The sequence below is a fragment of the Marmota marmota genome, unplaced genomic scaffold (genome assembly GCF_001458135.2).
Source record: "Marmota marmota marmota unplaced genomic scaffold, marMar, whole genome shotgun sequence".
NCBI classification, from domain to species: domain Eukaryota; kingdom Metazoa; phylum Chordata; class Mammalia; order Rodentia; family Sciuridae; genus Marmota; species Marmota marmota.
In genome coordinates this window covers 26,818,101-26,831,238 of record NW_026000142.1, presented here as the reverse complement: position 1 = coordinate 26,831,238, position 13,138 = coordinate 26,818,101, and the positions used below count along the sequence as shown (strand labels likewise).

The 13,138-nt window shown below is 39.8% G+C and overlaps 1 protein-coding gene across 1 annotated transcript; it reads left to right on the top strand.

The window, feature by feature from the left end:
* The first annotated feature begins 8,437 nt into the window (after window positions 1-8,437).
* On the top strand, window positions 8,438-9,818 carry LOC107144430 (60S ribosomal protein L35a-like). The gene is made up of 2 exons (XM_048785925.1): window positions 8,438-8,512; window positions 9,440-9,818. Exons 1-2 carry the CDS (start codon window positions 8,438-8,440, stop codon window positions 9,779-9,781), a joined length of 417 nt encoding a protein of 138 aa, XP_048641882.1. The 3' UTR covers window positions 9,782-9,818.
* The last annotated feature ends 3,320 nt before the right edge of the window (window positions 9,819-13,138 follow it).

Genomic DNA, 13,138 nt, shown 5'->3' with positions numbered 1-13,138 from the left:
CCCTCAGGACTTTTTATATTAATCTGGGTCAAAAAACAAATATAGGCCTTGGGCTGAGGATGTAGCTCAGTGCTAGAGCATTTGCCTAGCAAGCGTGAGGCCCTGGGTTAAATCCCCAGCACAAGAAAAAAAGAAAAAAGGAAATGAAAGAGATAGGCCTACAAAGTATACATAAATGTATATTGAGGAAAAAATTATGCTGTATAGAAATTCAGATTAGCCTCTGACATCTGTTCATGTTCTCTGATATCATTAATTATGATGAAACTTTGTAGATTTGGTTTCATTTATTCCTTATTGGGTTTTACAAGAAGGATATGGTATCCTATAGCCTAGGTTTTCAATGGAAGGATAAGAACTTCTACATTTTCCAAGAAAAACAGTGAATTTAAGGCTTACAAAATGTCCCAAATTCTTGAGGACAGTTCTGAGAGTCACTCTTTGATTGGTTTTGGTTCTGATAAGATACTACTCAACTCCCCAAAGAGCAAAATTCAGACTTCAGGGGCTTCCCTAAATGGCTGTGTATAAACCCAGTTGCTTGCATAAAAATCACTGGAGATGTTTACTGAAAATACAGACTGATAGACCTCACTCCAGAAGTCTCAATAACAACAACAATACTAATAACAACCGCTAATACTTATGTGGTGTTGCCCCTGTGCCAAAGATTATTCTAAGTACTTACAAACATTTACTCATGTAACCTACTAAACAATCCTGTGAAGTAAATATTATTATTATTATTGCCATCTATAAATGAGGAAACTGGCCCAGTAGGGTAAGGTAACAGGCAGGTCAAGGGAAAAGCCAGATTTAGACATAAACTGCCTGAGTTCAGAGTCTGCCCTTTTAACTCCACACTGTGCTCCCCATATCTGTGTTGTAACAAGTTTTCTAGGCAAGTTGCATGTGCAATGAGGCTGGAAACCCCGACAACCCTCATCTGACGCATGAATCTCCTTGTCTTTAATACTTCCCTGACAGTCTGAGCTAGGGTTGCAAATTGACCACCTCACGGCAGCATTTTTTTTTTTTTTAATCCCAGTTACTTGCTATTTCATCTCTGCTTTGTGGAAACAAAGTCTGATCCTGGGAAGAAACGCAATAGGATGGAAAGAGTGAGGACTTGGAAATAAATAAGGTGATATACTGGAACTAGATCATCCTGGCTTGGAAGAACCATTTGTGTACATCTCTTCCCAGCCTTGTACTTAGTGATGTCATGTTGGGGGTTTGAAATCTGCCTCAATAGAAGTATTAACACCATAGAAATCAGCAAACACTACAAACCAGGTTTTTTTTCCTAAGCATTTACCAGCATGCCACTGCATTTGTGGCATAATCAGCTACCTATTGGCTACATTGCATCAGGCACATTCTTTAAACTATCCAAGCTTCAGTATTCTCATTTGTAAAATTGGAAGGAAGAACAGCTTTGGAAATCAAATGAGAAGAAATGTGGAAGCATTTGGCATAGTGTTGAACAAAGGAAGAGTAGGTACTTTACCAATGTTCCTTTTTCTTTACACTTCCCAATTGTTTCCAAACAACTAAAGTCATCTAACATATTTTCCTCTTTTTCCAGGTAAAATTTCTTCCAATTATTATTCATTCATTGGTGTCTCCAGACCCTTTATCATATTTTGGAATATGTCACAGTTCATCACCATTCTAGTTACTTTGAGAGGCATTTTGGTGCTTCTTCTATTCCCCAAGGGAATCTTATTTGTGCTTCCTGGTCCACTGCTCCAGCTCCACTGGTGCTACCTCTTTCTGTGGCTTTACAGCCTGTATCAGATACTTCAGTTACTTCCAGGTGTCATCATGTACCAGAGCCCAAGAAGGTCAGAGTTCTGTGACAAAACTAGAAGACTGCCTCTATTTCCATGTGGCTGATTGTTTTCTGTAGGTACCAAGGACGTGTTGGCTATCTCTCCAAGGCCCCAGAATCTTTTTTTTTTTAATCTTTGTTTTATTTATTTATTTTTATATGTGGTGCTGAGGATCAAACCCAGTGCCTCACGCATGTGAAGGGAAATCTCAGCCACTGATCTACAGCCCCAGCCCCCCCCCAAAAAAAAAATCTTTTTGGTGAAAAAACGTTTGTTGAGTTTTGGTGAAACTGCTGTTTTAATGGTCTTCCATTCTCTCTCTGTCAGATTCAGGTGTGAATTTGGGGTTGAATAGTGGGTATGTCTTAACCCATTTAATAAAACCATAGACTGGGTAATTTATAAAGAAGGGAGTTTATTTTTTGGATTACAGTTCTGGAAGCCATAAAGTCCAAGGGCATGATGCTAACATCTGGAAAGGGCCTCTGTGCTGCATGATAAGATGATAGATGGGCAATGAAGCATACACAAGAGGGAGAAGGGGTCACTCTTATAACAAGCCCATTCTCAAGATAAATAACCCACTCTCAAGATAATGGAATTAATCTATTCATGAGGATGGAGCCCTCATGACCTAAACACAAACACCTCCCATTAGTCCACACTTCTCAACACTGCCACACTGAGGATGAAGTTCCAACACATGAACTTCGGGGGAGAGGGGTGCTCACTCAAACCATAGCACTCTGTCCCTGGCCCCTAAAATCCATGTCCTTCCCACAATGCAAAATGCATTCATTTCATCCCAATAGTCCCCAAAGTCCTAACTCATTCCAGTATCAACTTGAAAGTCCAAAATCCAGAGTCTCATCTTAATCAAACATGAGTGAGGCTTCAATGCACAATTCATCCTAAAGAAAATTCCCTCCAACGGTGCACCTGTAAAATCAAAACACATCATCTACTTCCAAAATACAATGGTGGGACAAGCATAGAATAAATATTCCTATTCCAAAAGGGAGAAATAAGCAAGAAGAAAGGGGTAACTGGTTCTAATTAAGTCAAAATCCAGTAGGGAAAACTACATTAAAACTACAGCAGGCCTAGGGGGAGGGAGGTTTCCTGAATCGAGAGATAAATTCAGGTGTCAAACAAAACTTCTGCCAGGTCACTCTTTCCCTCTGAGGCTCTGTAACTGGGCCAAGTTTAGCTGCCTAGCTCTTCTTTCTGTTTGTGTTTTCTCCCAAGAGGCTCATTTGTCCTGTGATCAGCCAGCCTATCTGGCCGGCAAAGGTGAGACAAATAGGCTCAGCCTGGGGCCTTCTCACATGGAAGTTCTCCTAAAGTGTGTACCCAGAGCTGACAACCATATTCCAGGTGCAGCTAGATGTGCAAGATGGAGGCTGAGAATCTCTTCTTCAGCATAGAACACTGTAGTTTTATTAAAAATCACCTTAGATGGAATCACTTCTTTTTAGTCATCATACTATTGATTTATTTAGTACATTCAATTTGGAGTTGCAAAAGAAAATGCTCTTAGATTGCTATTTAGTCCTATCTTCCACTGATCTCATGTCCATTCAGCCAGTTTTTTGGACATAAAGGGCGAGGTTTTATGCTTGTTCTTATGAAATCTTAATATATTATATTAGGCCCATCACCCTAGCTTTTTGAGGGCTTTTACATCTCTACAATTTGGTCTCTATCAAACATTCTGTCATGTGACAAAACAAACAAACAAAACAATCAATTTTTAATGAAAAATACAGCAACAAAGAAAACCGGACAAATGTTTATCATTTAGGATTCAGCTGACATTCTAAATATCTTTAGCGACCCAGAGTTAATCCAAATGCTAGTAACATTGTCATTTTTGAGTCCACTCAAAAATTATTTTATGAGCATCCTTTCAGTGTTCTCGTCTTGAATTATGGAAGAAATGTGTCTATTTTCCTTGCTATCTGCTTTTCTGTTAACTCTGCTTCTTTTGCTATTACATATTTATATTGCCTTCTCCATACATTTTGGATTCAAAATAGCTTTAATGTAAATCTGATTGGATCTGATAGTTACATGCCATCTGTAGCACACTGTTGGGCAGATTTTTCATGCAGATCACTCATAGGTCACTGTTCTGCCATGACAAGCCTAACAGACAATATTTCTGTTCCCTTCAGATGTAGCCAACACAATGGTGTCACTTGAAAAAAAGGTGTCCAAACATCCATCCATTCATTCATTCAAGAGATATCCATTGAGCACCTCTTGTGGGCCAGATGTTGTTATAGGTGCTGGTGGTACAGATTAAGATTCTGCCCTCAAGAACTCACATTAATGGGAAACAAAGACATAAAATAAGTAAACAAAAAATTATCTTAGTGATAAATTAGATTTAAAAACAAGATAATGAGATAGAGAGACTGAGCTGGAGATAGGTATTAAGTAGGATTGACAAGGAAGAGCTCTTTGAAAAGATAAATTTTAAGCTGAGACTTGAATGATGAGAAAAGGAGTTATCCTGGTTGTGATCTCTCTCTAAGAGCATCCAAACACATTGTAGCAAAGGCCTGGGTGCAGAAACAAGGCTGATATTAAGGATAGGAAAAGGCCAGAGTGGTGAGCTCTGGGGAGTGGCAGATGGGATTTGGAGAGTTAGGGCCCACATCATTAGGATATCTGTGTTTTAGTTTAAGTACTTTAAAAAGCCACTCAAGTGCTTTAAATATGGAAGGTGTATATCGGGAGAGAGACACGATTTGGTTATAGCAAAGATCATAGTATGGTAACATCAGAAAGAACTGGCTGAGCTGCTTTATTTAAGGCATTTGGGCCTGGCAGGCATTTAGTTTTCATAACTTGTTCAATCCAATCATCTAGAAAGTCTTGTGGAGGGGCAGGACTTTATGGATGACTGGATTAGACAATTTATAACTTTATAAGCATGCTTTCAAAAGCAAGTTTATGACTTTATAAGCATGCTTTCAGTATTCTCTTTTGAGTTATGATAGAAATATTGCCTCAGAGGAGGGGTATGAAGGTCAAAGTCACCAATGATGATGGGAGGATCTAAAACCAAGGTCTAGATATTGCAGAGTTTGAAGGAGAGTCAGCTGAATGACAGAGGGAATTTCCCAACTTCCCTCCCCAAATGACCCCACTGCTTCTTGTTCCAGAACTGAAAGATGAAAAATCAGCTTCAATTGACAATGAAAGAAAAAGAAGATTCATTGAAAAAGAGATAAATCTGGCTGCAAAGTCAATAGGGAGCATGTTTGGAAAGGGAGCATATGGTGACTGTAAAATGCCAAAGCAACCCTTTCTTTGAATAACTATTTCTTTCTAGTGATGTCTTTGACCCATTTTATGATTCTCACCACTCATGGGAGAATCCTAATTGCTAAATCACCCTAACCTCATGATAGCACCCAACCCTTGGTTCATGCCTATTGAGCCCCCTGCAGAAACAGCAACCAACATGGGATTGATATCTGCCTCCCCAATACCATCCACAGAATCCTTCAGAGGGATCTCAGTCCTCACCAGAGATGCTTCCCTCCTTATGTAGGCATGCTCTCCCTTGTTGTGTGGGGACAGTAAATCTGATTTTGTCAGACCACAGATGCATGCCTGAAAGTCTTAAACCATCAGTCTCAGCCTGTCTTCTTCCTGTGTCATTTCCCCTCATGGACCTGAAATATGGTCATGGTCATGGTGAGGTAGTGAGACAATTTTAAAACCAATCTACTGAAACTCAGGACTGTAAATAGTGAAGTTACATTCCTTCTTATATTTCTGCCTTTTGCTGTTCTGCTAGAGGAGTAAGTGGTGATATTACTAGTTTTCTAAGGGAAGGGTGGAGTTGGGTCTCAATGTACTTCTCAGAAATCCACAACATCAAATTTTCACACCATGATTCTTGTTCCTATTGATAATCTGTCTCAATATATGATGTTTAATCTCTTTTTTAAACTACTCTAAGTTTTTTTTAAAATAATGACTCCACTGGCTACTAACTGATATTAATTTGTAGGGCCTCCACAGTGTTAGCAAAATGGCTAGCAGGAGTATTAAAACAACTACCAGTTTCTATCATTCCAGGAATGTTTATACATTCCTAAGGTAATTACAGACTTTCTGCTACCTACAGCACAAAAATACAAATATATGTTATTGATACTATCAGCTTGGAGCTTTTTTTAAAAAATAGTTTTATTTTATTCATTTATTTTTATGTCATGCTGGTGTTTGAACCCAGGGCCTCACACATGCTAGGCAAGCACTCTACCACTGAGCCACAACCCATCCTCTCAGCTTGGAGCTTGAGCTTACTTTTCCATGAATAAAAATGTTTACTATTTTTGGGGGGTGGGGTTGTGGCTCAGCAGTAGAGCGCTCGCCTTGTACGTGAGAGACTCTGGGTTCGATCCTCAGCACCACATACAAATAAATAAGTGAAATAAAGGTATTGTGTCCAACTACAACTAAAAAATAAATATTTAAAAAAAATGTTTACTATTTTTAAGCATTAATTATAGGTAGTTTACATGATGTTGCCCCTGAGAGGAAAGAAAGATAGAAAGACAGAAGGAAGGGAAGGAAGGAAGGAAAGGAAGAAATAAAACTTTGGAATGTGTTGTGCTCAGATATAACAAGTAGTAAATATGTTCATGGAGTAGCAGAGACACCATAGGTGTAAAGTCGGGGAATGGGGACTTCAGCTCACCTCTTTTTAACTCTGTGGCCTTGGGTTATTATCCTATCTGAGCCCCAGTTTCTTCATTCATAAACTGGAAATAATAATAATACCCACCTTGCAGGGGTGTTGTGAAGTTAGTGGTCATGTATTCAAAATGCTGGAATAGTGTCTGATATATAAGTAGGTATTTAGCAAGCAGTTGCTATTTTTATTGATGTCAACTAACAAAAATATTAATTACTTAATTCCTTCTCCCTCCACAAGTCCAATGCCACTTTATATCCACTTCAGGCCCAACTCCCCACCAGGTGGCTCAACTCTGAGTCAGAATTTAGGCTATTCCTGACCTCCATATCAACCCGTCCAGGCTGCTGGTGTTCCTGCTCACTGGCTTCTGCTTTGAGAATTAGACCTCTGCCCTGTTCCCATGGCCTTAGTCTTTGATGCTCCATGCAGAACCAGACTTTTCTCTTTGTGACCCAGTACCCACAGGGAGGATCAAGGATAACTGTCTTGCTCATGGGGTCAGTCAAGGATTGCAGACCTGCCATCAGCTAACAAGCCTTCCTGAGTCCACAGCCTGGATTTCCAAGTATCATCTGCTCTGGACTTCCAGGCCTTGTCCCTCCAAGGTTGGGATAGCTCAGTTAATTGAAGTTAGATCTTCTCTCACTTGGCTTAGACAGTGTCCAGCCTCCCTGACTGCACCTTTCTCCCAGAACCTATTCTGAATACCTACCTAACCCAACTCAGTTAACTGGTCTAATTCTGGAATGCTGTTTATTCTTAAAAAAAAAAATTGTAGTTGTAGATGGACAGAATGCCTTTATTTTATTTGTTCATTTTTATGTGGTGCTGAGGATTGAAACCAATGCCTCATGCACGCCAGGCAAGTCCTCTGCCACTGATCTACAGTCCCAGCCCTGGGATGCTGTTTATTCTTCTTGCCTAATCCATGTTGGTAGAAGTATGAGGAGAGTAAAACTACCAAATTCACATTTTTTAATTGAGAGTCACATTGAGGTGTAGATCTGTTGGCCTTGTAAACAGTAATGAATGGTGCCAATGCAATTAAAGTACTCTGGGGTTGTAGAGGAGTAGCTTCTTCTGTAGAGCTTTAAATTAATCTGGAATGTTGGTATATTAAAGCGCAGGATACTTCAGCTGCCATTGCCATTAAACAGTTCACTGAAGGCATAGTTTCAGTTTAGATTGTACATTAGCGTCACAATATATAGTCAATTCTCAAAAAACACAGCTATTGTTTGTTATTGACTCTGTTTGGGAACTAAAGAGTAATAAAAGCAGCCATAGCTGGTACTGTTTTGTCAACATTGTCCCAAAAGTAAGTCCAACTCAGACCCAAAAAGCCACTGGGCTCAGTAATCCTTTCTTCCTTATAAAACATCTGGGAAACTTAGAGCATGATGCAGTGTTGTTTTTCTAATTTGACCTGCCTGATGCCTGATGGCAATAATCTAAGTTGGGAAGAAGACAATGTTTGTGTGTGTGTGTGTGTGTGTGTGTGTGGTGCTGGGAAGCAAACCCAGAGCCTCATACATGCTAGGCAAGTGCTCTACCACTGAGCTATATCCCCAGTCCCAAGACAATTTAAAAGAACACTTCCTGTGTTAAAACAATGCATGTTTATTCTTAAAACAGAAAAATACATTGAAGTATAAAGAAGCAGATAAAATCATCATCCCAGCATCCAGAGATAAGCTTGCTAATATTTTATGCTGATTATACTTTTAGTCTAAAAACAACTGTGCATATAACAAGACATTTATTAGAAAAAATGGGGGGGAAAGTAATAATAAAGCAAAAGCCATCATTTATCGAACATTTATTATGTGCCAGGCAACACACTAAGTGCTTTAATGTGTATTAATCTATTTAATTGGCCATGACCACAGTCACAAGTATGCTCAGGCTTCAGAAGAAGTTGGCCTCCAGGGTCCTCCACTATGGCAAAAAGAAGGTCTTTTTGGACCCAATGAAATCACAACATCAGTTCCTGTCAGCAGATCCAGAAGCTGATCAAGGATAGGCTGGTTATCCTTAAGCCTGTGACTGTTCCCTGACTGAATGATGGGAAAACACATTGGCCTGCAGGAAGATCAGGCATATGGGCATAGGTAAGCAAGTGGGGTACAGCCAATGCCCGAATGCCAGAGAAGGTCACCAGACTGAGGAGGATGGGGTTTCTGCCCAGGCTGCTATGATACCATTAATCATTAATCTTCACTGAAGGTAAAAGGCATTGTGTTCAAAAACAAGAGGACTATGGGAACACATCTATAAGCTGAAAGCAGACAAGGCTGAGGCCAGCAGCTCCAGAGCCAGGAAGTGTGCAAGCTTAGTGAGCAGGGCCTCCAGGCCAAGAAGAAGGAAATTATCAGGACCATCAAAGTAGGAAGGAACCTCAAAATAAAGTCCCCCTTCTCTTGTCTGTATACAGAAGCCTCAGTATCACTGAAATAAAATAAGCCTTCATCTGCTTGCCAAGGAAAAAACAAACAAACAACAACAACAACAACAAAAAAAAAACCCTATTTCTCCCAATATCCCTATCAGGAAAGCTAGTGAGGTAAGCAAAAGTGACTCAAACCAGCAGCCTGTCTAGAGCACAGGCCCTTACCCAACATACTAGGAAAGCAGAAACTGAGGACATTTAAAGTTATGACTCATAGAACCACTTCAACATGTCACTTTTCAAGAAAATTATTTCAGTAACATCAGAAAATGTATACATGGCACAAGAAGCAGGAGATATTAAGCACAATGTATTGTATTAAAAACATGTATTAGTCATTTATTCATATACATTAAACATTTATTAAAACATTTAGCTCTTCCTGCCACCTTGGAGCCTGAGGAGGCCTGCTGGGAACAGGATTTCTAAAAGGCAAATGTGTCTGGAAGGCTGTGGTGCAAAGCTATTTTTGCTGGCTATAAGTGGGGTTTCCGGAACCAAAGGGGGCACACAGGTCTTCTAAAAATTGAAAGTGTTTATGCCAGAGTAGAAACCAAGTTCTACTTGGGCAAGAGATGTGTTTATGTGTACAATGCAAAAACCAATACTGTGACTCTTGGTGGCAAACCAAACAAAACTAAAGTAATCTGGGGAAAGGTAACTTGTGTCCATGGAAACAGTGACATGGTTTGGGCCAAATTCCAAAGCAACCTTCTTCCTACTAAGGCCATTGGACACAGAATCCATGTGATGCTGTACCCCTCAAGAATTTAAACTAATGGAAAATAAATAAAGATGGTTTTGTGCTCTTGTATTTTTGATGTTGCTACTGTTTAGTGACTCAAAAACTTAACCGTCTTCAGTTGATTTGCTATATGCTTAAAAAGGTGGAGGTTCCCCAGCATCTTGAAAATACAGGGAAGTCGGAGGGTTATATGTAATGGACAGTATGGGGCAGCTACAGAGATTTAGAAAGCAACAGGTTAATGTGAGTATCTTAATAGATAGGCATTTTGGAGGAAATAAATATGCTTTGGGGAAAGTGGAAAGGTGGCTTATCATTAGATTAAGTGAAAGAAGCATAAAATTATCTCTCAAAAGGGTTGGGGACATAGCTCAGTGGTAAGAGTGCATAAAAGCGTGAGACTGTATTTCATCCCTAGCATTACAAAAAAAAAAAAAAGGTTTCTAATAGATTGTACTAGTTCACTATGGATTGGGAAGCTTATGAGTGAAAATAGAATTGGAAATAATTTCAGTGGAAATTAAATAGATGATATTTGTTAGTGCCTTCTGATGGGCTGGGATGAACTATTCTTGGGATTTGTGACTGGACAAGTAGTATATATTACTTGATTGGTGGTGTAATGCAAGCTGAAAATGTCAACCTAATGCTGCATCATTCTACTTCAGAATAAAAAGTGCATGGACAGAAAAAAAATATTTATTAGTTTTTGCATATGGCACTGCTCCAAAGTTTACCATTTTTCTCTCACAAACAGCATGACAGTATAATAAATAACTTTTTGCCTATCCCTTTATCCCTTGATGCATTCAACCTATTTTAAGAGCTGGCCTCATTATAAATGATACTGCACATCAGGGACTAAAGGAGAAAATCTGAACATCAGGGAAATAAAGAAAAGAGAGAACAGCACATGATAAGCTGGGTTGAGAACCCATCTGTGATACTTTCTTTTATTATCAATTAATTTATGTATTTTAATTCGGTATATATGACAGCAGAATGCATTTTGATTCATTCTGCACAATTGCAGCACAACTTTTCATTTCTCTGGTTGTACACAATGTAGGGTCACACCATACGGGCAGTCATACATGTGTCTCTGAGATACTTTCTAACTGCATACATTAAAATTTGCATCTTTTGAGCAGGGCTCGGTAGCCCTCGCCTGTAATTCCAGTGGCTCAGGAGGCTGAGACGGGATGATCACGAGTTTAAAGCCAGCCTCATGAATAGTGAGGCACTAAGTAACTCAGTGAGACCCTGTCTCTAAACAAAATACAAAAAAAAAAATTGCGTTTTCTGAAGTAGATTAGTCTTCCATGGACTATAGTAACAGTGACCTCACTGGTCACTCTGACAGCATTCACTCTGACATCCTTCAACCCATTTTTTACATATAGCAGTCAGAGTTGCCTTGTGAAACACAAATTAAGGCCTTCCACTTCTTAGAATGAAGACCACCTAACCCACCAGATCCTGCCATTCCCAGCTGCACACACTGGCCTCCATGGGGTCTTCTTCCCCTTCCTCCCTCCAGACAGCCTCTGCCAAGCCCTCGGCCTGATTCCCTTCCCATAATGCTTTCCCTCCTTTTTTGGCTTGGAGGATGTTTTCCTCAGAGGAGCCTTTGCCAACCTCCCTGAATAGGCCAAATTCCCACTTGCCAATTTACAGCACTGGCCACCTTTCCTTCTTAGCACACGTCACAATCTCAGCATTATATTTATGTATTTGACTCCTTATTTGGTATCTGTCTTGATGACTAGATTATGCACCCCATGAGAACAGGCTTCATGTCACCAGGCTAGAAATTCAAGGTTTTAGCATGGCAGCTTGGCACAGAGTAGGGACTCAAAAAATGAGTAAATGAATAACTAAATACATCTTTACCTAAATGTTTTCTGGTTGCTATTTTATTTTTACTATTTTAACTTTAATGATACTAGGGATTGAACCCAGGACCTCACACTAGGCAAGCACTCTACCCCTGAGCTACACCCCTAGCCCACTGGCTGCCATTTTTTGCTGCAGTCTGGCTGGGCACAATTCAGGAGCCACTTGTCAAAAGAAAGGAACTTTATTTTTAGAACCACACGGCCAAACAAAACAGCTCCTCAGGAAAAACCCTCAGAGCCCAACTGCCACCATGGGCTTCCCATAAGCCTCTCCACCTCCCCCACTCCTCCTGCTCTTGAGGCCGACTGGCTGGGTCGCATGGGCGGAGCCAAAAAAAGTCCCCCAATGAGCAGCTCCTTCTGAAAGGGAGGGGAAACAGCCCAATGAGCATCACCGCAGAGGAGCCAATCAGCTAGATGTTGCTGGGGCCGCTGTGAGCCAATCATCAGCTGGCAGTCTGAAAGTTTGCTGGGGCCGCTTCCCGCTGTGGCTCTCAACAATTTTTTTTAAAATAAGTTGCCCATTTGAATTACTGTATGAATGGTGTGGTAATAACAACATGAAGGCAAAATAGTCTCTGAGACTGAGTGAGCGCTAAGCTGATTTTACTATCAAACACAGAACAGGGAGGGGTTCAACCCTGGAATGAAGCCTCAGGGAATAGAGGAAATATAGCATTTTAAAACTAAATCCACAAATGCTCCATAGTGAAGTGGTGTCCTGATTGGTTGAATCCAGACAGTATGTTGAGTCAGGCTGCAGACAGTGACTCTTTCGCTATAAAAATGCTTTTCTGCTGGTTATTAATAGTATTCTGAGAAAAACAATGTTTTTTTAAAGTCCCTGTCCTTTTCTTTCAGAGTCTTTACTGCTTGCCATCTTGAAATTTCTTTAACCCTCTAAAGCTGAGAGTTCTGCATGTTGTTACTTTGAGGATTCATCCATAGAGACTATGCTTTTTTTATTTTTGCCTAGTTAAAGCAATGATTTATATTCATCTCTAAGATGGGGCCAGTAAATAATAACATCCTCAAAGGATTCATATGAGCATTATTAAGATAATTCAATAAGGGCTGGGGTAGTAGCTCAGTGGTAGAGCGCTTGCCTTTCAGGTGTGAAGCACTGGGTCCCATCCTCAGCATCACATAAAAATAAATAAACAAATTAAGATATTGTGTCCAACTATTAACTAAAAAATATTTTTTAAAAAGATAATCCAATAAAGGAAAATAATAAGTGTACAGATGCTTAATAAGGACCACTTAGATATTGTTGAAAATTATATTAGTGGTTTAAATGATAAAATTCTATTTGCAGACCAGTATGCCCGTAAAGACTACACCCATTTCTTTATTGATCCTCTTAAGCAGAATAGGGATGATTTGGAGAATCTCCCTGAATGCGTTTTTCTTCATTATGTTAAATGAACTCGGGCCTTCAGTATTATAAATTTGAAGGCTAATTTTTCTCAAAAGATTCCTTAGGCA